The sequence below is a fragment of the Parus major genome, chromosome 6, assembly GCF_001522545.3.
Source record: "Parus major isolate Abel chromosome 6, Parus_major1.1, whole genome shotgun sequence".
In the NCBI taxonomy this organism is placed as follows: domain Eukaryota; kingdom Metazoa; phylum Chordata; class Aves; order Passeriformes; family Paridae; genus Parus; species Parus major.
Window position 1 is genome coordinate 22333267 of NC_031775.1, and position 25374 is coordinate 22358640.

Genomic DNA, 25374 nt, shown 5'->3' on the forward strand with positions numbered 1-25374 from the left:
CCTGAATACATGCCACAGTTCCTGTTGTGTCAAGGTATCACCCATTGCCATTTTTCAGCCCTGAAGACTTTTGGTTTCATTCCCTTTCGTAGAGCTGCTAACCAATGCTCTCTGCTGCCTTTGGATCAAGTAAATTTTTTTAAAAGACATTTGTGAGTTTATACAATGTGGAGGTGTAGAGGCCTCCATCTGTGAGAAAGCCACAGTGGCCAATGCACTGAGCACTCCAGTTCCAAAGGTTATTTTCAACAGAGCTTGATTGTGCAAAATCAGCAAGAAAAAACAGTTTACATCCATCTTAGCTTGTGGGAGACTGAACATGTTTAAGATCAGAACGGCAGCCACAGGCAGGTTCTGTACTGGCCTGTTAGTTCTCCTGCCAACTGTAAGTATTTGGATCAGCCTGTGTAACCCCACTGCAACAAATACCTCTGATCTCACATAGTTTCTCCCAATGAATAACAGCAGCAACAGATGGACAGTTAATAACTCTGGGCAACATAACCCTCAGTAGAGAGGCTGTTGTAGGCTACTTCTTCCTGTGTAAGCAAATTTAACCTGAAGTTAATGTTGAGCTGTAGTTACCAGAAACTACTGTTTTATTTCTGCAATAACACAAATAAAAACTACTTTCATAAGCGAAATATGCATACGTTTTTTACCTTAGTCTTGAATTTGCTAATCTTTAAGCCCTTTGAAGAATAACCTTAGAAGATTCCTTGATCTTCCCCATTTTATAGGTGAAAGAACTAAAACAACTGGTAATCAATTTCAGCCAAGTCCTGAAGCAGTAACAATTTTCATTTCACATCTTAGGAGTTGAATCACAAGCATCCTGCCTTCCTTCCTATCTAGAACCTACTGGAAACATTCTAAACCCCATCCTGGATTCCTCCTCATTTCAGTGCTGCCAGCACCTCTCAGCTGCACTTCATTCTCATGGGCTGAGGCTCAGAGCAACCACAAAATGAAGGATATGAAGAACAAAAGCTTTATTTCGTATATTGGTACCAAGTTGCCCTGCAGTCAGTCCACTTGGGCACCACAAGATTGTACTTACCTACTGCTGTCACCTGGAGGCAAAGTAAGATCTAAATGATGGATGCTAATGCCAGCTATGGGCACACTGGGAAGCACAGATCTGCTGAACTCAATACAACAGTAAGCAGGATCCCAGGACAGTCTTTCTTTCATTTCTCCCTAGTCCTGATTTTGTTTTTTTTAAGTCATAATGCATGTAGGGCAAAATAAAGACAGACACCAATACTGCCTCTAGCTTGTATATATTGAATTGGGAGGGTTTCAGAATTAGGTGCAGTGATTTGGTTCCTTCATGCTTCCAAAACCCTCCCTGTGTATATTACATGAAGGAAAAAACGAATTAAAACTATAGGAATGTTAAAAAAAGTCAGAAGTGCCTCTGTAAGCCTGAGAGTAACATCTGCTTTCCAGTTCCAGAGCACTGGAATTACTCCAGAGGGAAGCAAACTAGGGAAAGAAAAAAAAAAAAAAAGAAAAAAAAAGAAAAAAAAAGAAAAAAAGGGAAAAAAAGGAAAGAAAAAGAAGGACAGGAAATGAGGATCAGCACATGGCCAAGAATTTGGAGAAATTACATATTTAAGGTGGAACAAGCTAATGTCTTTAAGGTGGATTCCATTTACAAACTACTGGATTTGATCTTCTCTCTACACACTGAAGTGTGTTCAGTCTGTGCAGCCCAGGGTTCGACTGCATTCTCCTCCTGCTCCCTCACACTCACAACAGTGGGAGGAGTTGCTCCTTGGAAGGCACTCGATACTCAGGGAAGCAAATTTCTGCAGGAAGGGAATCTTTTTCTGAGGGGTCCCTAAGGTATTGAGGGCAGTTTACATGTAACAAACAGCACAAGCTGGAGATCAGCTACCCAGGCTGCAAAGGACCAGCTTTTGCAGGGATGCATCACATCATCAACATTTCTGGAAGTGTTGCCCATGGGAAAAATTCCCTGTTTCTCAGAGTTTAGTTCTCCAGCAACAAAGTAGCACAGCGCTCCAAAGCAGCAGAGAGAAGCACAGTTGGCATCCCATAGACTTGTCACACATATGGGGAGCACATAATATCTTCCAACAATAAGAAGGGTTTCTCAAATCACAATGCCTCTTCCAAAAAAGCCAAGCACATGCTGCAATCCCCACCTATCATGGAGTGGCTGGGGCATCCACTGTCGTCCCAGCAGATTGCCATGGATGACAATGCCACAGAAACCACTGTAGCAAGTGTCATCATGCTCCAGAAGGCACTCCTGGTGTATAGCAAAATGTGTCTTTTGGGTGGACTCAAAGGAGTGCACAAGAAAAAGGAGGAAAAAATAGTTCAACTAATTATAGGAGTGTTAATATGGCAAAGGGAAACCTCTGGAGGAAGCCCTACAGAAACCTACAGTAGTAACCAGGCTACAATGCAGAAAGAGAATAGAAAAATAAACTGGAGGTGTCCTGCAATGGTTCTCCCCTCAGAAAAACCTATGTGCTCGATTCCCCTGTCTGAAACTCTGGATTCCACTTCTGTAGACGATTAATGGAGGAAAAAAATGTGACCTGACCAAACCCAGGCGTTTTTGAGTTCCTCCTATCTGGAGTGCCTTCCTGGCTCCACTGCTATCTTTATTAGCTTATTTGCTCCATGGGATCATTAGATAGAAAACTGATATTTTTTTCTTCTAAGTAAGGGAAATCAAGTAAAACAACAGCATTGCTTCAGCATTTTCACAATCCTCATTCAGAGCCAATAAATCAAGCAGCATTCAAGCAAAAACAAGTTATAACTTGGGGAGGGAAAGAGGAAAAAATCATTGTAATTACATGTTGAATGGAAAAAGATGACTATGTGAGATGTTCTGCACTGCTGAGAGATAAACCTCCATTTTAAGCTACCTGTTGTGTCACATCTTGTTTGAAGAGAAATGGGATGTCACAGCACTGACAGGTTCACACACAGATACAAGGCAGAACCACAAAAGATCACTACAACCTAAATGCTGTGTGACCCTGGATGAAGAAAGCTCTCAAGTGGTCATCCTGACACCCTAGATCACTGAGACAATATCTACCCTACAGTCTGCCCATAAGCATTTACAAAGGAGATTCTTAAGTCAAAATCCTCTGCTAGGACTGCTGTTCCAACTACGTAACAAAATTTGATACACAGTAACAACTTCACCTGCCCTTGGAATGCAGTCCCTCTACATTAGGAATACTTAATGTGGACAGACAAAAATCAAAGCAAATTTAGCTGAAACCATTGGTAAGCTTGCAAAAGGGCTACAGCCAGCAAACTGATCTCATATCCCTGAGTGTAACACTACCTGCTCCAAACAGCTCAAGAGATCACAATCAGCCTTTTAGCATTGCTATAAATAGATTTAAATAGGTTGCAGAATAACTCTTATACTGGAAGCACATTAAAATTATATACAACAGAAAGCCTTGTTAGGTCTCACAGATCTTAACTCAGATACGGGCTTTTAACTTGAAGCAAGGAAAAAAACCCCTAAAACTGCAAGTTAAGGCATTTCCTCACTGGAATGGTCCACAGCCTTTCCAGACACTGTATTGTTACTTTAGTCACCGTTGTATCGCCTCAGACTTTTCTTTATGTTTCTTCCACAGGCATTATGAACAATTTGGGATTCCCTGTCTAGCTACAGAATTATTTAAATGCTAACACTCAGTGAATGATCAGAAGAGCTCATTGTCACAGTTTCTGCGGCTTGCACAGCTTCTTTACCTGATGTACCACCATCCTTCCAGGTTCTTTTGGATGACCTCCACGGTGACCCCCTTTTCGAACCCAATCTCGTCCTTCCCCTGGCTGGCGTACGGCTGGATAGTGACATATTTCTCTTCTAGTGAGGGGAGAAAAGGCAACATCAGTTAGGGTCAGGATCAGTCCAGCTGTTTTTCCACACTGCTTGCTTTTAAACTGCTATGCAGCGATTACGTGAAGCCATTACAAAAGGCGGAGCCCTGCTCAGGGGCCCACTGGTTATTTATGCTGACGACATGACAGATAATCAGCCCCTTGCCATAACCCTGCTGCTGATAATCACAAAATGTTTCCATGCCAATAATGACACAAAGTCCCCAGAGAGCTTCCCCCTCCCCTTCGCTTCTTCCCACCTCCCTCCCCCCCTCCGAGTTCCTCGAGCGGGTAAGGGAGAGGATTTGAAGCTGGACTTAACTCCCATACTGTAACTTGACAGAATCAATCCGGCTGCCAAATCAGCCCAGCGTCACTGCGGGAGCTGCAGCCAGTTGGCTCCTTGCACATGCACATGGCTGCACGAAGCATTGTGTTACTGAAACCCGAGTGCCGCATCCCCAGGGGGACACATCTCCCCAGCCCAGAGGGGCTGGCCCAGCACACTGCTCTCCTTGCACCTCCCAAGCAGCATAGGTCTACAGCAGTGAGCTTGAAACGTTTAAAAAATCATGCAAAAAGAACAAGAGAGGTTTGCATATGACAGGAGACGATACAGCATTCACATCCATGGGTTGTGAAGTGTTTTACAAACACACTTTTGCTAAACCTCACTTCAGAGAAATGCAGGTGTGACACTGGTGAAGGGGGACCAGAACTAAGACACACACTTCAAAAGCACTGACTGGACTTCAAGTATGGTGTTTGAGCCAAAAACTTAGCATCCCTATTCATCTCCATCATCTATCCCCTTCCAGCTGGGCAGAGGTTTTAAGCAGACTTGCTGAGAGCAAGCCAATAAGCAGATCAGAGCAGAACAGACACTTGTCAACATCTTCTTCCACCTACCCAGGAGTCATTTACTGCAGCATTCCCATCACACCCAAAGCCAACCTTTCCCTCTGAAGCTTAAAAAATTACACCTGCCATTGAAAACTTGGACTACCATCCTTCCTCTGCAACAGCAGACGTGGTGTCACAAACCCCCTCTCCTCAACCCGAACTCTGGTGCATGTGACATCATGAGTTTCTTTAGTTAGATTAAAGGCAGGAAAGGCAAGCAATTAAGAGCACCTCAGCCAGTCTTCCTAGCACTTTCTACCAGCAGTCACAACAAGGCAGGGAAAGAACAAATGGAAAGTTTTCAGTGCAGAGGAATGGGCATGAAATGAAGTGAATCCAAAGCTCCTGATCACTGCAGAACAAAGGAGCTATGGAAAGGTTGCAGCAGCTTCAAGTGAGCACTCTTTAAGAGTAAAACGGATCCAAGCAGCTGTTTGGTTTTGTGGCTCAACTGCATTTGTTGCTGGGTGAAGCATGGAAACTTTAATGAAAAAAAAAACAAAACAAAGCACTTACTGAGACAAAATAAGAAATAATACCTCAGAAAAGGGAAAATAATGTTGATGGAGCATCTGATGGCAGCAATATCAGCACAGCTACATCTCTGAAGTCAAGTTGCCTTGACTAGTCACATTTGGATCCTTCTAATTCTGATGGGACAAAATCTGTCAAAACCTTTGCTACCAAGAGGAAAAGCCTCTCTGCTGCTCTCCCCTAGGAGACTGCTTAACTGGCTTATCACTGGTAAGAAATTCCAGCTGGTTTGCAATTAGCAACATCAGCATATGACACCTTCCCCACAGAAACACTCCACTACAAATGAAACCTGGCAAATGAAATCCCAGCTTCCAAGTCAAGGGACAGGACAGTTTTCCTAGCTAGGTTTCTGTTCTGAGTGATAGAATTGGACTAATTTTTCCCCTATTTTCAAGTCTGCTGCAGAAGGAGCTCCATGTCTGGTTTCCACTGCATGCAAAGCACTAAACTGAACTGCAGAAGACCCCCAGGCAGCTAGATCTTGTCTCTGTAAGGGCCAAGGTGAAGTTCAGTGATGCTCTGTCCAGATACACATTGTTTCAGACACTTCCAGGGATGTTTCTAGGACAGTAATACTGAGCTAAGCATATATTTACTGAGTCTTGGAAGAAGGCCCTCTTTTTTCTTTCCCCCATACCAAAGCTGCTTTATAACCCAGGCTGTCAGAGGTCACTCTTGCCACTCCCACAGAAATTGCTGTGTTTATTCTATTTTTCCTCCACACAAACACCAGGCTTCAGCTAAAGCCAGCTATTCGGCTGCTTTTGCTAGACAGAGAGTGGTCTCACTCTTCAGGGATGTGGCTCCCCTTTTTCTGCAGATAACCATGCATAGGTTGCTCATTCCTAGCTTCCAACACAACTTTCCAAACTTCTGTGTGAGGAATTGAGACAGTGCTCACCCATCAAAACCAACAGCACTGGAGGCTGATCACTCAGGAGAAACAGTAAGGCTTTTCTGAACTGCCACTGTCTCATTCTGCCCATGAGCACCTTCATTGCTTACATCTTCAGTCTTGTGGCTTTCAACTCAAGACTACTTCTTTTTGAGAGAAAAGCCCCTTATGTGACTCCTCCTTATACTGAACAAATCAAAAAAAATTAAGTACATAGAAATAGGGAGGGAAGAGAGGGAAAATGGGTCTCCCATGAAGCAAGACAATCAAAAGTGTTAAAAATTAACTCTAGAAAGAAAGGTCTGACAATGTTTTTGTTTAGCAGCTGTTTTTAGGCCCACAGAGAAAAGCCAGGAAGCCACCATTACAATTTCCCCTTGCAAAGTACTCTGACAACAAAAATTACACTTCCAAGATTACACACGTTTGGTTTCTGTCAATGCTGCAGGAGATACCACAAACATGCATGAGGTTTGTAACTGTACAACAGTTATTCTGGAGATATGGGCCCCTTGTAATCAAAGTGCAAATTCTGTTTTGTTTCTCAAAGATTATCTCTAGCCAGTGGACACTTCGTATAAACCAAGATTTGCTGAAGGGAGCAGGGGAGCTCCCAGTAGATGTGTCACTGAAGAGGACTGATAATAGCATTCAGCATATCATATTATTACTCAAAAGTCTTTAAGAGAAGTTATTTGACACTTCATGACTGATATGTAAAGTTACTGTAAAGACTTAACAGATAAATGGTTTAATGAAAGAATCAGCAGAGCGTCAGACAGCAGAATGACACTGCTGTGAGTTACACTGACAAATCTCATATATTGTGCTGGTTTCATTCAGCTTCTGTGACAGGCAATAGTATAAAACAGAAGTCAGTGAACCATCCCAGACCTACTATTGAAGTTATATACCCAAATCTACAGAGAATACAAAAGCATATAATTTTGGTTCATTAAGTTTTGACTTAAGAATTACCAGGAGAAAAAAAATAAAAAAGACAAAGGATAATTTGTACTCCCCAGCTGCAGCTTCTGTTACATCAACCTCAGTGTTGAGGTCAAGTGGGCAGAATAAACTTTACTACATGCTACAAAGCACATACACCAGCTAAAAGGCTGCATTTAGAAACAATAGGATGAAAGTCCTATCCCCTTTGAGATAGAAATGGCAATAAGGCAGCTCTGTTCTTAGTGAGTGACAGCCAGAGATCTATTAATTGCTTAGTTAGCCAACTTCACTCACATTTCTTTACCACTCATTTGCAGACCAAAGACACCTTTTCCAGCTGAGCTGAAGGAGCTCTGGATTTTGAGCTGCTCTAGTAAATCTGAACACGGCACACATGAAGCAGCAAAGACCGTTTGGCAAAGAGCTACGATACACATCTGTCACATCATGCATTATCCAACTGCAACCTACTTAGGTTGGAAGGAAAGGATTAGTATGTGTCACTCTCTCTCCTCCCCATCACAGACACTATTTAAAATATGCACAACCAGAATTTTTGCACTATTTCAACCACTCAGCTCATACCTTGCTGCTGTAGCTGTGCTCTGCCCAGCCCTCCCAGACACTGTGGCAACCCAGTGCTCAGTCCACTACTTATTCCAAATCCTCAATTCCCTATCTATCTATCTCCTCTTTCCTTTCCTCCTCCCAAAAGAAGGCAGGCTTCTATTTTGCTTTGGTTCTACCTAAAATCTCCTGAACATATACAGTAGAGAACTGGGACCAAAATATAGGGACAGATCTTGGTGGATCACTGGGAAAACAGCATGGACAGTAGAGAACAGTACCTATGCCCTTGGAACAGCCCACAATACTACAGAGAGGGCTTTTTCTAGCAACAAAGATTTGTCCCCCAGAAAATGTAGCATGAGTACGGCGGTCCAGCTGGAAGGTGTGCACACATACAGGACAAAGGTTCTGAGCTGTACAGTGCCCTGCATTACAGCCACATACATTACTGGTCTATACAGCTGCACCCAACACACCTGGTACAAGGAAATCACTGGTATTTGAGTGTTATGGATCACTTTTTCACAGTAACATCTAATGTCCTTCTGTAACCACTAGAAGAGGACAAAAGAAGCAAAAAGGAAAGAAAACAAAAAACCCCACCAACACAAAAACACAAGCCTTTTGTGTTCCTCCAGCAACACCACAGTGTTTTGCCAAGCTGAGGCCTTTTCTATGCATAAACAGTAATAGCTCTAAAACTAAAAAGCCACTTTAAAACCAGTTTTTGAATTCAGAGCAGTCAAGGCAATCCATACAAAACTTGATTGAAAACCTGGCTAGGATAGTTTAAGCACACCCATGTTTCTTGTCCCACTCATTTTAACATACAGCTTAATGAAGGACAACTTTTCACATAAAAAGAATTTATAATACAGCCATTAAACCATCATATGATTTACAGCAGAGCAAGATGACCTGCAGCCACCTGGGCAATGCTCATTGAGTAACAACAGGTCACCTCTGCAGTCACAGTGTAATGAGGAGTGAAATATTTCTTCTGTTCTGCCCAGCCAATTCACTGGCTACAATACAACACACTGTCTGCAGAAAAATGAGGGATGATTTTTTTAAGATTTGATTTCTTAAATTTTAGGAGGACTTCATGTCAATGACAGCTATTTTTGGATAATTGCACACCTTGACAACTGTGTTTTTTCCTTTTGTATAGGATTGCAGCTTGTACATAGTGAGCAATTGGGTACCTTCCAACACATTCCCTTTAAACAACCTACTTCCAAATAAATTTTCTTTTGTTTTACCTGATGTATTTCTGTCAAGTAGAAAAGGGGAACCTCAGAAGAATTTTTAAGCATTGGTTATGACATTTTCCATATCAGGTGTCTTGTTAGGACACCTCTCCCACAGGAAAAACCTCAGGACAGCTAAGATGAAGCTCCATTCCCTCCTGAAGAAATTGTACCTACTTGGCTGACAAAGCAAGACACTGAACTTGACAGCCTGTGAGGCTCCGTCAATCTCATCTGTCAAACCAGAATTCCATACTTTGCATGTGTGACTGTGCACACACACACACTCCACACCGAAGTTATGAGGTGCCTTGAAATGGCAACTTGCTCCCTCCTCTGGCTGTCTGGATTTATACTTAATGTCAGGTCAAGGAAAGCAGACCTATGGTTTTACAGCTTGAGTTGTAACACAGAGCTTCAGTATCTTTCCAAATCTTCCTTATTCCATCTTCCCAATTCCCTTGGCACTGATTATTTCAGATTCCTCCCAGTTTATCACCAACCAAGGCAACAGACTTGCCCCAATGTTTTCATTGCTCCTCCTCACTGGCCCTTCAGTGACTCTTGCACAGCCACTACCACCACCTCCTGCCTGCTTTGCTCCCTTCCCAGCCTTTCAGCACACACTGCTCCTGCAGAAAGCTCTTGGCACAGCGGTACTCTGGCATTTCAACCAGACTCCTACCAAGAGCATTCCCAATTCAGCTGTTCCATCTTGAATTTTCAAGCCTGTGAGCTGTGCCTTGCTTTAATGCCCTACTACACACATCCACAGGTTCATGTGGATTTCCCACTCCTTCAAATTCTGTGATCTTTTCCCACTCACCCTCATGCCTTTCATATGATGCTTCATCAATCTGAGCAGGCTCCTTCCTCAATGGTATCAAATGACCTGAAGCTCTCAAATCCTTCCTAAAATAAGCCTTACCTACTCCAATTTCCTGCCTTACCAAACAAGCTTAGTTTTAGTCCTCCTCTAAAAGCTTTTAAAAATACTGAATAAGGATCATTTTACTCTCTGGAAACCCCTTTGGTTGCAGTAAGATTCATGCCAAATTGCCACTTGTCCACATTCTTTTGATGCATGGATCTCCTTCTCTTTGTTTAGGCTGTAAACTATTTGGGACAGGAGCCTTGCCTTTAAGCAGCTAAAATACCAATGCACGTTTCCAGCCCTGCACAATCAGTCTCATCTTTCCCAGGCAAATGGCCAGTGCTCAGACATTTCTGCTTCCAAGTTCTGAGTGCCCCATTTCGCATTCCTCTCCCTCACCTCTATTTTGTAAGCTTTGTCTTTTCTGTGTCCATTAATAAACATGGAAGTTATCAGCAGCACTTCAGGAACCAACCAAATAAGGGAATCATGTCCTTTGCTCAGCTGGTGCTTGTACATGCCCCCAACTTCCTGACCCCGTCCTGGTTTGATATGCTGGTAGGGGCAGGGATAGGGGGGATCTGGGCTAGAAATTAGCCAATTAATGATTTCTCAGCAAAATGCAACAGCCCCAAACCTACGTCTTCCAAACCACAGAAGAATTTTCTTTCAAAATACTTTCCCCTCTGTCAGCAGTCTGTGTTTGCCCTCCCCCACTCCTCCGCTCCACCCCCCCTTTGTCAGACCTGCTTCTGGAAAAAGTCTCGCTGTTCCAGAAAGCAATGCATTAATTCAACATGGACTTTGTTTTACTTGCCTAAATATGCAGAGAGAATGACTGTCCACAGTTATCAAATGCGTTCATCTACAGACAGAAGCTCTTCTGCCTTTGTCCCTCTTCCCCTCCCCGCCATTTTTGTTTCAAATTACAGAAAACCTTATGCCAAGAGATAGAAAAGAACAATAATGATATTTCTTCTGAACAACTTTGTATTACACATGCTCTTACTTCAACCAAGCAAGGAGCAATAACCACTTACTACTTTCCTTGGAGAACAGAGTGAAAAAAAAAAGAAAAAAAAAAATAAAGAAAAAGAAACCCAATCCAAGGAGAGAACAAACTAAGTCTGAAGCTGCTCTGTGCTGGTTTGATTTAGCACAGCAGTGTCACTCACAGCCTTCTGCTGTGACTGACAAACATTTAATCACAATCAAGAACAACCAGGGAAAAAAACAAAGGGAGAAGTCCCATGGAAGGGGCTATCAAAGAGGGCAGAGCAGCTCTGGTGAGATGCAGGAAAGGGTAAGAGTGCACAAGCACATCAGCCAGGCTGGATTGCCAGTACTGATCAAGTGCTCCTTCCACAGCTATAAAACTGGCTACAGAATCACCCACCTGGGCTAGGACATGGGGTTCCAGTATTAAGACCAACTCAGGATGAGGTTCAAGTATCAAGACCACTGGGTTACACAGCTGCCTTCCCTCTACACACTGCCTACCTTTCCCCATCAGGCTCCCTCTCTCCCTAAGGTAGGCAACCAGTGGGAAGTTCTAACTTTAACTCTTTCAATGAAAAGCTTATTCCTTGTGCTAGGAGCTACTCCTAAATAATTGGCTCATTTGGCAGAAATTCAGCCCATATGTCACTACATTGTTGGTATGAATAACTTTAAAGTGCTTTCCTGCATTGTAACAGCTCCAGTTGAAAGCACTGGGCACAAAACCAAAGCAGCAATAACTTAGGTCAGATATCTGGCATAGAAGACAGGCATGTAAAGTCCCAATTTTACCAATCAAACTGTAAAAGCACAAATGACTTTTCATTAAATTAGCCTGTAAATAATCCTAAATTCCCTTCCAGGGGAAGTTCCAAATAAAAGCATGTGTAGAATTACTGTTTAACCCTGTACAAAACAAGAACTCTGCAGCTTGCAGGTCTAACGAGTGTCAAGTCTGAGGAAAACTACAAACTTTCAGACTTCTCACAACCCATATTTGTATTATTGGAGTTTCAGAATGTATAGAAAAAAAAGTTTAGAAAATGTACCACATTTAACATTAAAAAAAATCCACAAGCTTTGCAGCTACATAAGAAACACAAACTAATGTAATCTCTTAGATCTGGGCATACCACAGACCATTTTAAAGAGAAAAGTTCAGCAACAAAAGTCATCTGTTTCTCTTTGTAGAAACAGACTACAGCTGTTCTCTTTGCAGATTTTCTTTTCAGGTTTTGAAAAGGAGCATTATCATGATATTCAACAATTTGTCTTTCATGTTTCTTATTCACAGACCCAATAACATTGCTTCCAAATATCTGGAGGTCAGAGATGCCTAGCCTCTTCAAATGGCTTTGGAAAGGGTAGAAATAAATAAGCCATATGCTACCCCTAATAATTCTCCCTCATCAGGCAGGGAAGCAAACACTCTTCCCTTCTGCACTCAGGCTTTCTCAGTGTTTTTAATATTCAAGTCATTTAGAAAATTCTGCTCCTCAGAAACAATGCTTAATGCCTTTGATTCTGGCCTTAAAGTGATTCACAGGCCAAACTGATAAAAATGCTTATTAGTGGTACCCAAGCATAAATACAAAGGGAGGCATCTTTTACAGCTTGCTTTTAAACTCCAGTGAACTCCTGGAGCTAACCCTCCCAGCAGCAAGGACTATTTCAAGCAGAATATTGCTGGGTGGGAAGAATTTCAGCCAAAATGTTTAATTGAGTTTGTTTCTAAGGAAGAGGCCAAGTGGGGAAGGGGAAGCTGTTCTGCTTGTGTTCAACAATTCTGGCAACCTCCTGTTTGATCAACTTGAGTTCTTCTGTGCTTTGGAGCAAGGACCTGAAGGTTGGCAGGGGGGTGCATATGTACACTTCACGCATTCTGTCATTTCAGTGCAAACCCACCCAAATTTGGCCTTGTTAGAAGTCTTCTGGGCTGGGATGGGAGGGGAAGATGGGAGAAAATCTCTCCTGACCTCATATAAACTGTGCTCTGTTAGAGAACAGCAGGCTGGACACCCAGAGAGACTCATACTTTCAACAACTGCAGTTTGGAAGGCGTACATGTCTGTACAGGCTGCAGCTCTGCCAGATCATGAAGCCACTGTCTCCAACTTGTGCCCATTTATTCAAGTCACTTTCTTTACTACCAATAAGCCTGCTCTTGTAAGCGTTCCCTAACCTATCATTTCTGATGACATTAAACAGCTTATTTTTAGCCAGCCTGGCTAGCTGTGGTTGAAATACATTGGAGAGACCTCATAGAAGCGGCTCAGTCACAGAGGGTGCCCCAAGCCTTGGACAGAATCATAGATTGCTGAAGTTTGTGCCAAGTCCAAGTGCCAAGATTCAGTTTGAGATAAAGCACATATTCTCCAATACCCTCAAAAGCCCTGCTTGGGCCTAATAGGAAAGAAACTGTAACGAAGCAAGAAAAAGGCAAGGATGGAAGAGATTAGGGGAGCCTAGACTGGGGAAGACTGCCAGGGAGGACACTGACACTGGTCAGAGGGCAGGTCTGGAGAAGATGCATACAGATGGTGGGCATCAGAACACAAGAGGAAAAACTTGAGAATGCAACTTAGGTCCTCAAGTCTTACCAGCTGACTGATAAAGGACTGGCTACACAGTCTTAATATTTTATGGAACTTTGTTTGCACTATTGTATGAATATGAAAGAATGCATTTGTTTTCACCAGTAAATAAATTGTTTAGAAAACTGATTCCTATAAATCCTCCCAGTTAAATTGCCAGGAAGCATCTGGCAGAGTTTGACAAAGCAAAATAAGCAGCTCCCAAACTGTTGGGGCACAGAAATAAGCAACCTTTTTTTTTTCCCCCAAGATACTGTGTGTGCTTATGAGAGGATTTTGGTGCCTTCAGAGTGCACTTGGTGCTGAGAAGCAAGACATTGTCTTCTGAAGGTAGTTCCAGCTGCTGCAGAGTCAAACTCTGGAAGGAAGAGCATGGCTCTTGTTTGCTTTTGTTTCCTCAATTATAATTTGAAATAAAGTTAAAGGGTCACCTTTACAGCTGGGAGTGCTTGAGACACAGGTGCCTGCACAAAGTACCATCATCAAATCTGGAATGTAAATTTGCCACTTCAAAAATACATTATCTCCTTAATAGGGAAAGGCACCTTTCCATCAACTGAGAATCATCTCTTGTGCTTGGATCCATTCTCTCAGTAAGGCTGTCTGAAAGTTACAGGGGTACAAATGGTGCTTTGTCCCTCCGTTCCTTTTTTAAGTGCAACAAACACATCTGGATGATTTTGCAGGTGGAACAGGAGATAGACAGGCATACCTTTGCTCTGGGAAAGATGATTCATTCACCTGCTCTTAAAAAATAATCAGTTTAGGAGACTCCTCAAAGTTCACCCAAACACGAAGTGTTCCCCCTTCCCTACCACACTCACTGTCAGACCAGCAAAAGCTAAAAGAACACAAACCAAACCAACTGAAATGCTGCTACTGGTGGCATTCTAAACACCTAGGTATGATGTCAAGAACTCCCAAAAGTTCTCAAGTCTCTCTCTTTAGTACCAAGCACTGCTTGCAAGGAAGCAAGGGGATTGCAACTGGAATGATTTTCATCTTTCCACATCACACACTCTTCCAGTGTGCTCATTTTTGACCATGGCTTTTTGGCATTCAACTTATTCTAATAGCCCTGAAAGTATCACTTGTCCTTACTGAGGCAGGAAAGACTGAGCACAAACATGCCCAAGTTAAAACACAGCAGATGTGAGCTTTCCCAATAGCACCAAGAGTCAGACTGCAGAGCTACCCTTGGTTACCAGCCTCCAGCTCCTGGGGTGCCTAATCCCAGCCCCAAGACACCCTCAAGCTGTCATTTACCAAATCCATATCTGAACTCTGGAGCTCTGGCCCCTCACTGCCAAAGTGCCAAGCAAGGATGCAGGTCCCAACACACAACAGCTGAAGCTGCAGTGTGGGTTTTGGTGCCCCCTGAGTGGCTGGTACCAGAGGAAGCTATGAATTCACCTCGACTCTGCTGCCTGTTGACTATCCCGCCCAGCGTCCATCGCCGGTCCAGGCGCCTCAGGTGAGCCTTGCGTCGCTTAGAAACTAGTTTGGAACGTGGATGGAAACAAAACAAAGGGAAAAAAAAAGAAAAAAAATGATGGGAGGGTGAGGAATAAAAACAAAATATGGTATTTACAAGCATTGGTCTTGTTAGTGGGAATGGGTAAAGTGGGATGCAGGATGTTTTGTTTTGGTTTATACAGTACAGTGGAACAAGTTAACTTCTTGAGCTTGAGTGATGCGAGCCATCCAGAACTGTCACAGATTGCCACTCTTGCTACTGGCTTTTCTTAAAAAATAGTAATTATAATAAAAAACTCAAAAACATATACACACTCCAAAAATAAGCTGCACAACTAATGACAACTTGTCCATGCAGAGTGCAGTGGCAGGACACATCATCACTGCTGTTGCATCTCCTAATTCAGCTGTGTGATCTTTGGGGAATTCAGTCTATTGCATATGACATCAAACCCAACAGGGCTCTAAACCTCTCTAAGAAAAATTATCACATTATAAACAAACCCACAAACTCTAATGTAAGTTCTCTCGTAACAGCAGCACTCAGGAACTGAACCCAAGTGAAAAGTACCCGATGTGCTTGCAAGACATGACTTGCTTTCATTGCCACAGATGGTTCTCAAAATCAGAACTTCTAATATACAGATTATGATATAAGGGAAAAAACCTAACCTTGCAATTATTGAGCAGGCTCAAGAAGCTAACAAGTCAGGACTGAGTGTTAGTTACATACTCAAACAATAACTTATGCTTAAATTATAAACAAAGACAAGACACTTATGGAAATGGCACTGTGAGAGCAGCTGTGCACAGAGGACACCACTTGTTTTCTGGACCACATACTTAGATCTCTACTCAGATTCTTCTTCTGCCTGTACAGGTGTGAAGGACACTGGAACCATTAGACTGGCACAGAAACACAGACAGAGACTTCCATTATTTCCATTCAAGGCCTTCCATCCCAATTTGGGATGTTTGGAGTACCGACAGCTGAAGTACAAACACAATCATTTTACCAGTGCTGCTGGGAAGCTGTTCATAAACTTTGGTATCACATCATTAATAATAATTCAATTCTGCATATGTGCACTTATTTAGAGATTATACCCTTACAATGGAGTGGATACTGTTGTCTCCTAGAACTGTGTTCGGCAGACAACAGGCACAGCAAAACTATTTGATTGGGAAATCATTAGCTGGACAAGAAAAAAAATAACTTCATCAAAGAGTGGCTTTTCACTTTTTGTCCTTTGTAGGAACTTAGGCCACACTTTTACATCCAGCTCACTCTCCTTAATTTCTCCTTTGCTATAAGACCCAAACCTTCCCGCACCACTCTAAATGGAGGTGTGGTGAGTGGCGTTGAACAGGTACATTATCTAGTCTGTGGTACTCTGTACTTCCCCTTTGATCTCACATTGGCCAAAAAAACCCCACAAATTTTCAGCTGAATCTCAGGATAATAAATAGCTGTGGTTTTGGCTCACGGAAATCAGTGATCCTCTTGGAAGTCCGTGGAGGGACAAAAGGTGAGCAGATTTAACCTGGTGACTTTCCCCAGATAAACAGGACATTAGACTGCCAGTTACACATATGCTGCACAAAAGACAACACAGGACACCTCACTAGACACACAGATTATAGCAGAGAGAGAAGTTAAACTGCAATAAGGCTGCTTGTGTTAGGAGGTTTCTATACAAGAAGGGAGGAAATGAAATGCTGAACGTAAAGGCTTGCAGGATGGAGGGGTGCAGAAGGCGTAGAAACTGGCTTAAGGTGTCAGTACAGCTCCTTCTCAGACTGGGAGTTTGGAGGATTTAGCTATCCAGGAACACTCCTTGAAAACAGTGGGTCACACAGATCCACCACACTGTGTTCTTGCAACCTATGGCCACCCCCAGTGACAGCACTTTTATACCACAGTGATTCTGTTGTACGAGCCAGGGTTTTTTTCTCCTTAAAAATTCAGAATTTTGCCATTTTGCTCAGACTTGGACTTGGTTGGTCAAGCCACAGTCATCAGAAAGGCTGCTTATTAACTCGTGTCTACACCTTTCCAGACATTATTTCAACATCTTTACTTTATCAGCTCCTGTAGCCATTAAATGTTTCTTTAGATTGCTTTCTTATTGTTTTCCAAGCCTTGCAAGATGTGTTGGTCTAAACACAGGCCAGGTAACAATCAGCTGCCTGCCTTCATCCAGACAAAAATGTTGCGCAAGTTAGGTGCAGGGAGGAAACACTTCCGTCTTTCTCAGGGAACAGACTATTTAAAAAGACACATGGCAAATATTACTGCTATATAGAGGCAGAATTATTAGTAAGAAGTGTTCATCACCCCCCTATCTTTACTGGGCCTGCCACAGCAGAGCAGACTTCTGGGTTTGGCTGGCTACTGGACTTGTTCCAGGCCTATTCAAATGGAGTGGGACAAGGGGCTGATAGACAAAGCTCCCTATATGAGTGTTTCTGCTCTTTCAAAGCTGTGGGAGCAGAGAATGCACAGTTGCAGGAAGTCACTGACTGTTGGAGTCACTCCTAAACTTGTATAAGCCCTACAATTCCGGGGGTAAAGCACTTAATCCACTAAAAGTGCCTTCCTCTTCAGTCACATCAGACTCCATTTCTCCTGCCTATCTGGAGAGAGCTGGCAAGTTTTCTGTCTAAGCACAGTCACTTTGAAACACCTTTTTAAAGACAGTGAATCCAAGTAATTATTTCCTTTCTTATGAAATAATTATATGGAGAAGAATAGCCCAAGTAAAGACAAACTAGAGGGGAAGAAATAAAGAATGTAGGAAGTCTCAGCTTAGATGGTTAATAACAGAAACCATAGTTACTAAAAAGCAAGCAAAAGCTGGGACACATCAGAGCAACTGCAGAGGTTATGCAATTAGATCTGTCACTGAGATGGAACTGAGCAGAAAGGGAAGGGCAGTCTCAGGTTTATCAGCATATCTGGACTTGGAGTAAGGCAGGGAGCAGAACTGCTGACCACAGCTGAAGAGAGCAGTGTAATGGATTAAAAGGGACTGAGAGGAAGGAGATATGGCATATTTGATGGATTTTCCATTCCCCAGGACAGAGTGCTGTGTGGCAGCATCCCTGTGCAGAATACACTCCAGAGGGCAACATGAAAGAGGAGGAGAGCTAGAAATGAAAGTAGTTGAAGCAATAAGGCTGTCAAGCACGCACCATATTTAAGAGTCAGGAAAAGGGAGGAAGGTACAGACCAACAAACAAGGCATTCGTCAGTGCTTGCAGACCAGAGTAGTAAAGTTTTGTTCTTTAATAACAGGAAAACTTTACTCACTGCTTTTGCATCCAGTAAGATGTTGCATCATACCAAACTGGTTCCTGGCCTACCAGTCTACAGCCACTCTGTCTCTAAACCAGGATATGTATGGGTAGACTTGAGCAGGGGAAAATGAGTTACAGAGACAAGGATTTCAATAAGCTGCAGATGTCACCCTTGGAGCCCAGCAAAAAGTCCTGTTTTGCCTGTGTGCTATTTTAATGGGCAGATGGTCACCCCAACACATCTCTAAGCCTCCTGCCTGTGCTAAGGGAAGGTCAGCTGGGTTTCCATATGCATTTTACATAAGTGTCACGTCAAGAGCACCTAGATTTAGCAACAGAATGGAGCAAATAATAAAAGTGTCCTTTGTACACAGTTGCTACACAAGAAGCCCATTAAGATGTGGTTAGTCTTTCATAATGGAGCTGAGGAACATGCAATGTTGAACTACTCCATTTCTAGAACCTGAATTAAGCATCTTTAGTAAAAAAAAAACAAATAAAAAACCCCAGTGTGGCTAAATACGTATATGTGACAAACGGCATCTCACTTTTAACACAAGACCATACCAAATAAAATTACCTTTCCACACAACCACAGACCATAGTAAACAACAGTGAAACTAGTTTCAAATATTAATTTCAAGGAAATTAATGACAAGCAACCATTAAATCTCACTTTTTTCAACAGCCTGTGGCTCTATCATGCATCTTCTTCCCATTAGAAGCCCTCACTTGGGGGAGAAAAAAAAGCATAAAACAAGTGAATACTAATTTTCTCTTGGTCAGAAAAAGCTTTCCATACCTTCCCCAAATTTAGATGTGTTGATGTCAGAGTCATCTCTGGTTCCATTTTGTGATTCCAGGTATGTAGCAGGGACCCACCCCTGCTCCTCTGCTGTACTCACAAACCACCAACCTACAAAAAGAAGCAAAAGAAGTTTCTCAGTCAGCATTTAGAGGAACAAGAATAGTAAAATTCTACAGAGAAGATGGCAGAGTCAGCAGCTCTGGTGCATGTTTGAGGCATTCTGCAGCTTCCCAGAACAAGAAAGGGTTTAGTGCTATTATACCATTTCTATCAGATCCTCTCCCAGTGGTAGCATGCAGGCTTGCTAGAGAAAGGGTACAATGAAGCAATTACCAACATATTTTAAGAAATTCAAAGTCCATACATAACAACTTTGACTCTAGTTCTCTAACTAAGTTTTTCCAAGCTAGTGCACCTACATGTACATCTACAGTATCAAAAGACTTTGTAGGTGTAAATATGTACATGTGCACATATGTGAAACAGCACAACTGCTGCCCAAATCCTCGCATGAAGTACCACAAAAGGCAAATGAGAGAAACAGCAAAGACATTCATAGAAAAGCACAGATTTCAGAACAGGATACAAAAGTGCTTCTAGAGCACTTGTAACCACAGCTGGCGTTTAACAAACATGACCTGAATTCAATATCCTGGGAAGCTGGAAGGCACTGCACAAAACAGAAATAAAGAGAGAAAAGCCCACTGAAATCTGACTTCAGGCCATAAACACCAGTTATTTGTCTTTCTGCCTGAACATCCAAGTTTCAATCAGTATCTATAAAAATGTTAAGTATTCAGCAATATGTATGGATATTACCTTTAGGTGATATCTATGGATGGATTAATAAAATTATAGGCATGCCAGTTTCAGATTAAATGCATTCCAACTGTAACTATCGTTACCTCTTTTCTTTCTTGGTTACACTGATTTATTGAATCCTCCAATGGTTTTGACACAGACTCACCCAAGAACCTGTTGCTCTCAGATATGAGCACAACTAGAGTCTCCTACATTCAGATAAGGTCTGGGTTAAGACAACAGGAAAATAGAAAGTCTAACAGGTAAGCAAACCCCTTCTGTTGTTTTCTGTGATACCCCAGTTTCCCCAGAAAACATAAGCTGCTTTGGCAGGACTATGCAAACTGTTGTCCATCACCACCCTTCCAGCTTCCCCAAAAGGAGTTGGGATAACAGCTGTTTCTGTACACACACCTCAGAACAGTTTACAGACTTGGATGGCTGTTATAAATACAGAAAATTTCACAGAAGCCTGTGATGAGCCAAGGCACCAGTCTGGGCTGTAAAGAGATGGGCACCAACACTAGTGAGCCGTGAGGTGGCCATGCATCCCTCCCACGGCTAGGATGCCACAGCCCATCCCAGCGAGGAGGAAAGGAAGGCTCTGCTGCCATGACACATGCAACTGTCTGTAGGAGAAAAACCACCCTGCTGAAACAATGCTCAAGTGTTCGTGCTAAAAGCCATCCAAGTTCATTCCAAATCCTGTCATGGAAGATTTTACTGAAGAACAGTAGCTACAAACCCTTGATTTTCTCCCTGGGGTATGTGGCTGCGAGACAATGTACCCCAAGCAACAACCCCTCATATGCCCCTGGGCAGCTCCTAGGCAGCTCTATTTATTTACTCTCCAAATTCAGACATAGATTTCCATCTTCTGGCCCAGCAGAGGTTTGGAAACTTTGCTTCAGAAGGCTCATGGTTGGAAAGTTTAAATTTAGTTATTCTCCCTCAGCAGGAGGTGGATTCTCCTGCCACGAAGCCCACAGCAGTGAACATGCAGGATCTGCCAGACCGTTTCAAAAAACACGTCTTCATGGTTGCTCCTTATTTCTCAGTAACGTATTGACATGGGTAGCAAACACAGTTTAACATACACTTATAATTAGGCACAAAATGTGAGAAGCTGGCTTCCAGCTGATATTAATTAGACTGGAATAGTTTACGTAAACTCTTCCTCAGAAAGAAATTAAACACAAGCACAACAAGGACTTGCCTACACTTAAAAATGTACATTTGGGTCAAATTCAAACCATGGTAAAACCATCTCTGGAGTGCTGGATCGCACTTCCTTTACACCAGCCTCGTGCTAGCCTATTTCATCATACAGCTCCCTCTGGTTTGGTTCACTAGCCTCAGAGCCAAGTTTAGATCTTCTGCTTGGGGCCGTAGGGTAGCTGAGCCTCCATCCACCTAAACGTGACTCGGGCTAAAGCTCCTAATCACCACAGAACTCATGAGAAACCTCTGCAGCTACTGAGAAATCACAGCCTTTGTCCAAGCTCAGGGAAAACCAGCCCCCCACTCTGAAATTCTCTTCCCCCATTTCAAGCTTGCTTCTCAGAAAGACAGAAGAAAGGCTTTAATACAGCTGATCATGAAGTACTTGCTCTGCACCATCTCCTCATTGGAAACATTAGAGCAGCTGCTATTCAGTACCATCACCCTTTCCCACTCTCACCTTAGGTTTATGGGTATTCATGGTTTGCAGACAAATTAGATAGAGTGGTCTTAGCTTGCACCATTATAATCCTGGCTTTTTGCAAACAATTCCTTGTCCCATCCCCTGCCATCTTTCCCAGAGCATCACAAAAAACTTGCTTTTGAAACACAGAACAAAACACTGCATTTATTTTGAGTTCTCCCTCTATGCTGGAGCTTAGCTTGACTTCACAATTCATTATTAAAACCATTCTGCAGCAACATCTGCAGGGAATTATATAAAGTTATCTCTGTGCACTGCCAAGCCAGTCTGAAGTTCACTCTTGCACTCACACCATCTGTAAAAATTAGGCAGTGCTCTACAGATTGAGTTAACCCTTACAGGTGCCCCTGTCTCTCAGGCACCAAAACAACTCTAATGCTGATGTGGCACGGATGTCTAGACTGAGACTCCCAAGCCCTTGTCTCTGACGAGGAGTTAAAGGGAGTTTGAGTTTCACAGAGGCACAAAGGGAGTTGTAGCCACAGTGCCCAGACCAAGTTCAACTTGAGCTTTGCTGCATTACTCCAATTGCCATAGCACTAACCCAAGAACACACATTCTTAACGTAGGAGTGCAATTTTGTCCCCACATATGTTGATGCTTTGGTTGGCATCTATCAGCATCCCTAAGCTGCAACAGCCAAGACATCTCCCCATTCACAGAGTCCACCTAGGCTCAGATAACTCCCAGGCATTTCACAAGTTACCAAGAAATAACCAGTTTCACTTGATAGACATATAATGCACATGGCAAGATGGTGATTGCAAAATTCATTGGTCACAGTGGAGAATGACTAAATGACAAAAAGACTAGAATTCTAAAAAAAATCATATTCTTGCTTATAATTGTATTCCCAGTCCTCTTCCCAAAAAGCTTTTACAAAAGCAAAAGCTTTTACAAAAGCAAAAGAATTAAGCAAATGTTAACCACAATATGCACCATGGGAAACTACTGGAACATAGTTAAAGGAGTATATTTTATGCCAGTTTTGCTCATGTTTGCATGCATCCTTTCCCATCCATGGGATGATACACACCAATAGGAGAACAAGCTATTCCCATTGAAGCCTGTCTGATCATAAGATGCTACAAAACACTTTTAAATACATAAAACTGCAGGATCATGCTAAACTTTGGTTTCCAATTCTCTCCACATCCATTAATTTCTCTGTAGGCTTTGATTGTCATTTTATGAGCTTAACTAAAGTAAACAGGACTGATAACATGACTGTAAAAGGGCATGGCTATTTCTATAAGCATGAGTAGACTACACATTCTTCTAAACAAATACTTAAGTAACACTCCACCTCTCAAGAGTGTTAGAAAAATCCCACTCAAGCAGCAGTGTGGTACATTTGACACATGGTCTATGGGCTTCAGAGAGCTGTTCATTTTTAAGTCCTTCTGCCTTGGAACTCTCTCAAGAGGTTGTTTTGATCCAACAATAAATTGTCCTACAAAGCAGCACCAGGGGCAATTAGGTAACTTCCAGACCAGTCACACAAACCTTTTCATGCCAACAGCTGATTACTTCCCTTCAGAGATATGATCTACTCCATTAAAAACAACTAAGATAAGGATTTGCTGCTGTCCATTTGAAGGCACCTGCCTCTTCCACCCCTCCAAAACTCTTGCCACACAGTACATATTTATTTGATACACATAGGGCAGTCAGTTGTAATTGCCTCTGACAGACCTCTGAAGAATATGTAGAAGCAGATGCATAAAGGCACCAGAAGTAGTTTTAACAAGAGGGACTTCCTGCAGTAAGCTTATTCTCACATTCAGTCCTGTGTCTGTGTGCTGCTAGACACTACCATTGTCCATGCTGGCTCTGCTCTCTGTAAAAGGCTTTTTTAGTCCCACACACTTGAAAGAGGCACAAGGTTGAAACCACTGAATTCATATGAAGGCCAGTGTCTGACTGCTGAGAATTTCATTCTTACAATTCACAGAAGAGGCATCTTTCTTTTAAATATGCATTATTATAATACATTATAATACATGCAAGAGGTCTTTCTAGCACAGAGCTGACTGCAGTTTAGGGTACAGAAGTCTGTGAATGACTCACTGAAAGGCAGACTAAGGCTGTCATTTAGGATGAATTTTTAAAGCTAGTGAAATATTAAAGGCAGCTTTCACTTCAAAACACAATGTTTCCCAGCCTGTGTGCACTGCAAACTCCACTGCAGCCACCACTCAGCCATGGAGCAATGTTTATCTTGTTTTAGAGATGAAACTGGGGCCCAAAGACATGCCCCAGGAAGAAAGATGTTTGTGGAAGACATCCTACTCAAACACAATTAAGATCCACAGCACAGGTTCATAGCCTTTTATGGGCCACATATTTATGTGCCACAGATTAGGATTCCAGATCAACCACCTATTATGATCCTTCCAGCCAGTTCATGTCCTAGAACTACACACTGGGAACATGGTTCACATGGGAAGCCCTACTTCCAACAGGAAGTGTTGCAACCCCAAAAGTCTGTGCCTGATTGCTCTAACACTCAGGAGTGAAGGCTGTTACGTTGCAACTACAGTGGTTGCACTCTAGATACTAAATCATGTTTTAGGAACTCAGGAATAAAATTCACCATCCCAAGTTACTGCTTAACTCCAAGAGGTTTCTTAATTTGCTGTTGAAATACCCCAAGAGTCCAGAGTGCTGTGATAGGGCAGAGATGTTGGCTTTTTCATGCAAGAGAAAAGTGAGAAAAAGGATCAAACCTGTCCCTCCTTTCCTGGTAGCCTGGCATGACAATTTGGAGATTCTATATGAGTTATGAAACCGGGCCTCTATCACAGTGTTAAAAAAATGAATGAAAACTACAAACACAGAAATTCTGCCTTATTTTTTAAAGACAACTTCTTGTTTAAAGAAGATAATTAAGATTTAAAAGGTAATAAGCAAACACTTTGCTCCTGATACCCATAACCCCAACATCTGAAGGATATACCTTAGAAACCACACACTTACTTCAACAGTGGTCACACAGCCACAGGCTACAACTCTGCAAGCTGCCCTCAATATTTAAAACTAAGTAAGAGTTTTAATATTTAGTGAAGAGTGTACACATTGAAGGAGGATGAGAGGTTGCACACTCCTCTGCCTTGTTCAACTAAAAATTTACAGGTAATCCTACAAAAATGTAATAGAAACCTGACCTTAAGAGCATCACTCTGGAGCCCTGACAACCCAATGCACACATGGACTGCCCTGGAAACACTTTCCCTCCTTAGGGAGGGTCTGAAAGCCGAGTTATGTTCTCATCAGAGTTAAGACTGCAGCAGTTTTTACTTAATTTGTTGATTGAAACAACACTTGAGGACTTCCTGAGGAGAGGGAGAAGATGAAGAGCAGGGGGAGGTGGAGACTTCTGGAAGGCTGAAATGTGTTGATATCATTTTTTGGCTATTAACAGGACAGCATTTTGTCTTATGGAGCTAAAAGTTGGAACAAAAGGCCAAGAGCTGAGACCACAGTTTGCTTTCTCTACCAATATTTGATAGTAACTGCAAACGCTTAGGGCTCAGCAGCAGCATAGGGAATTGCAGTCCTTGCAACTGCTTTAGGTGTTACTAAGCACAAGAAAAACAGAAGTGAATTCCAAAGTTTGGGTGTAACATACTCTTCCTGCAGTGACTGATTATTAAGGTAACTAGCTGGATTTGCTGTCCTACTCCTTCCAGTCCATGTTCTTCTTACACTTCTACTGCCAATCTTGTGACGTTCGCAGACAGAGACTTCTCAGCCGTGCTGTTAGCAAATCCCATTGCTGCTGTTCCTACAGCTGCAGAGCTGGCTGGCACAG

At 42.4% G+C, this 25374-nt stretch overlaps 1 protein-coding gene across 5 annotated transcripts in view; it reads right to left on the reverse strand.

Annotated features, from left to right (window-relative positions):
- SH3PXD2A (SH3 and PX domains 2A) overlaps window positions 1–25374 on the reverse strand; it is a 247607-nt gene that overhangs the window by 18938 nt on the left and 203295 nt on the right. For 4 of the 5 annotated variants that reach the window (XM_015633362.3, XM_015633361.3, XM_015633364.3 and 1 more), the window contains 3 exons: window positions 19049–19162; window positions 14884–14967; window positions 3766–3883 (listed from right to left, as the gene is read on the reverse strand). In XM_015633362.3, coding sequence (XP_015488848.1) covers window positions 3766–3883; window positions 14884–14967; window positions 19049–19162 — 316 coding nt within the window. The remainder of the gene's footprint in view (window positions 1–3765; window positions 3884–14883; window positions 14968–19048; window positions 19163–25374) is intronic. The other variant, XM_015633365.3, reaches the window with a different exon arrangement.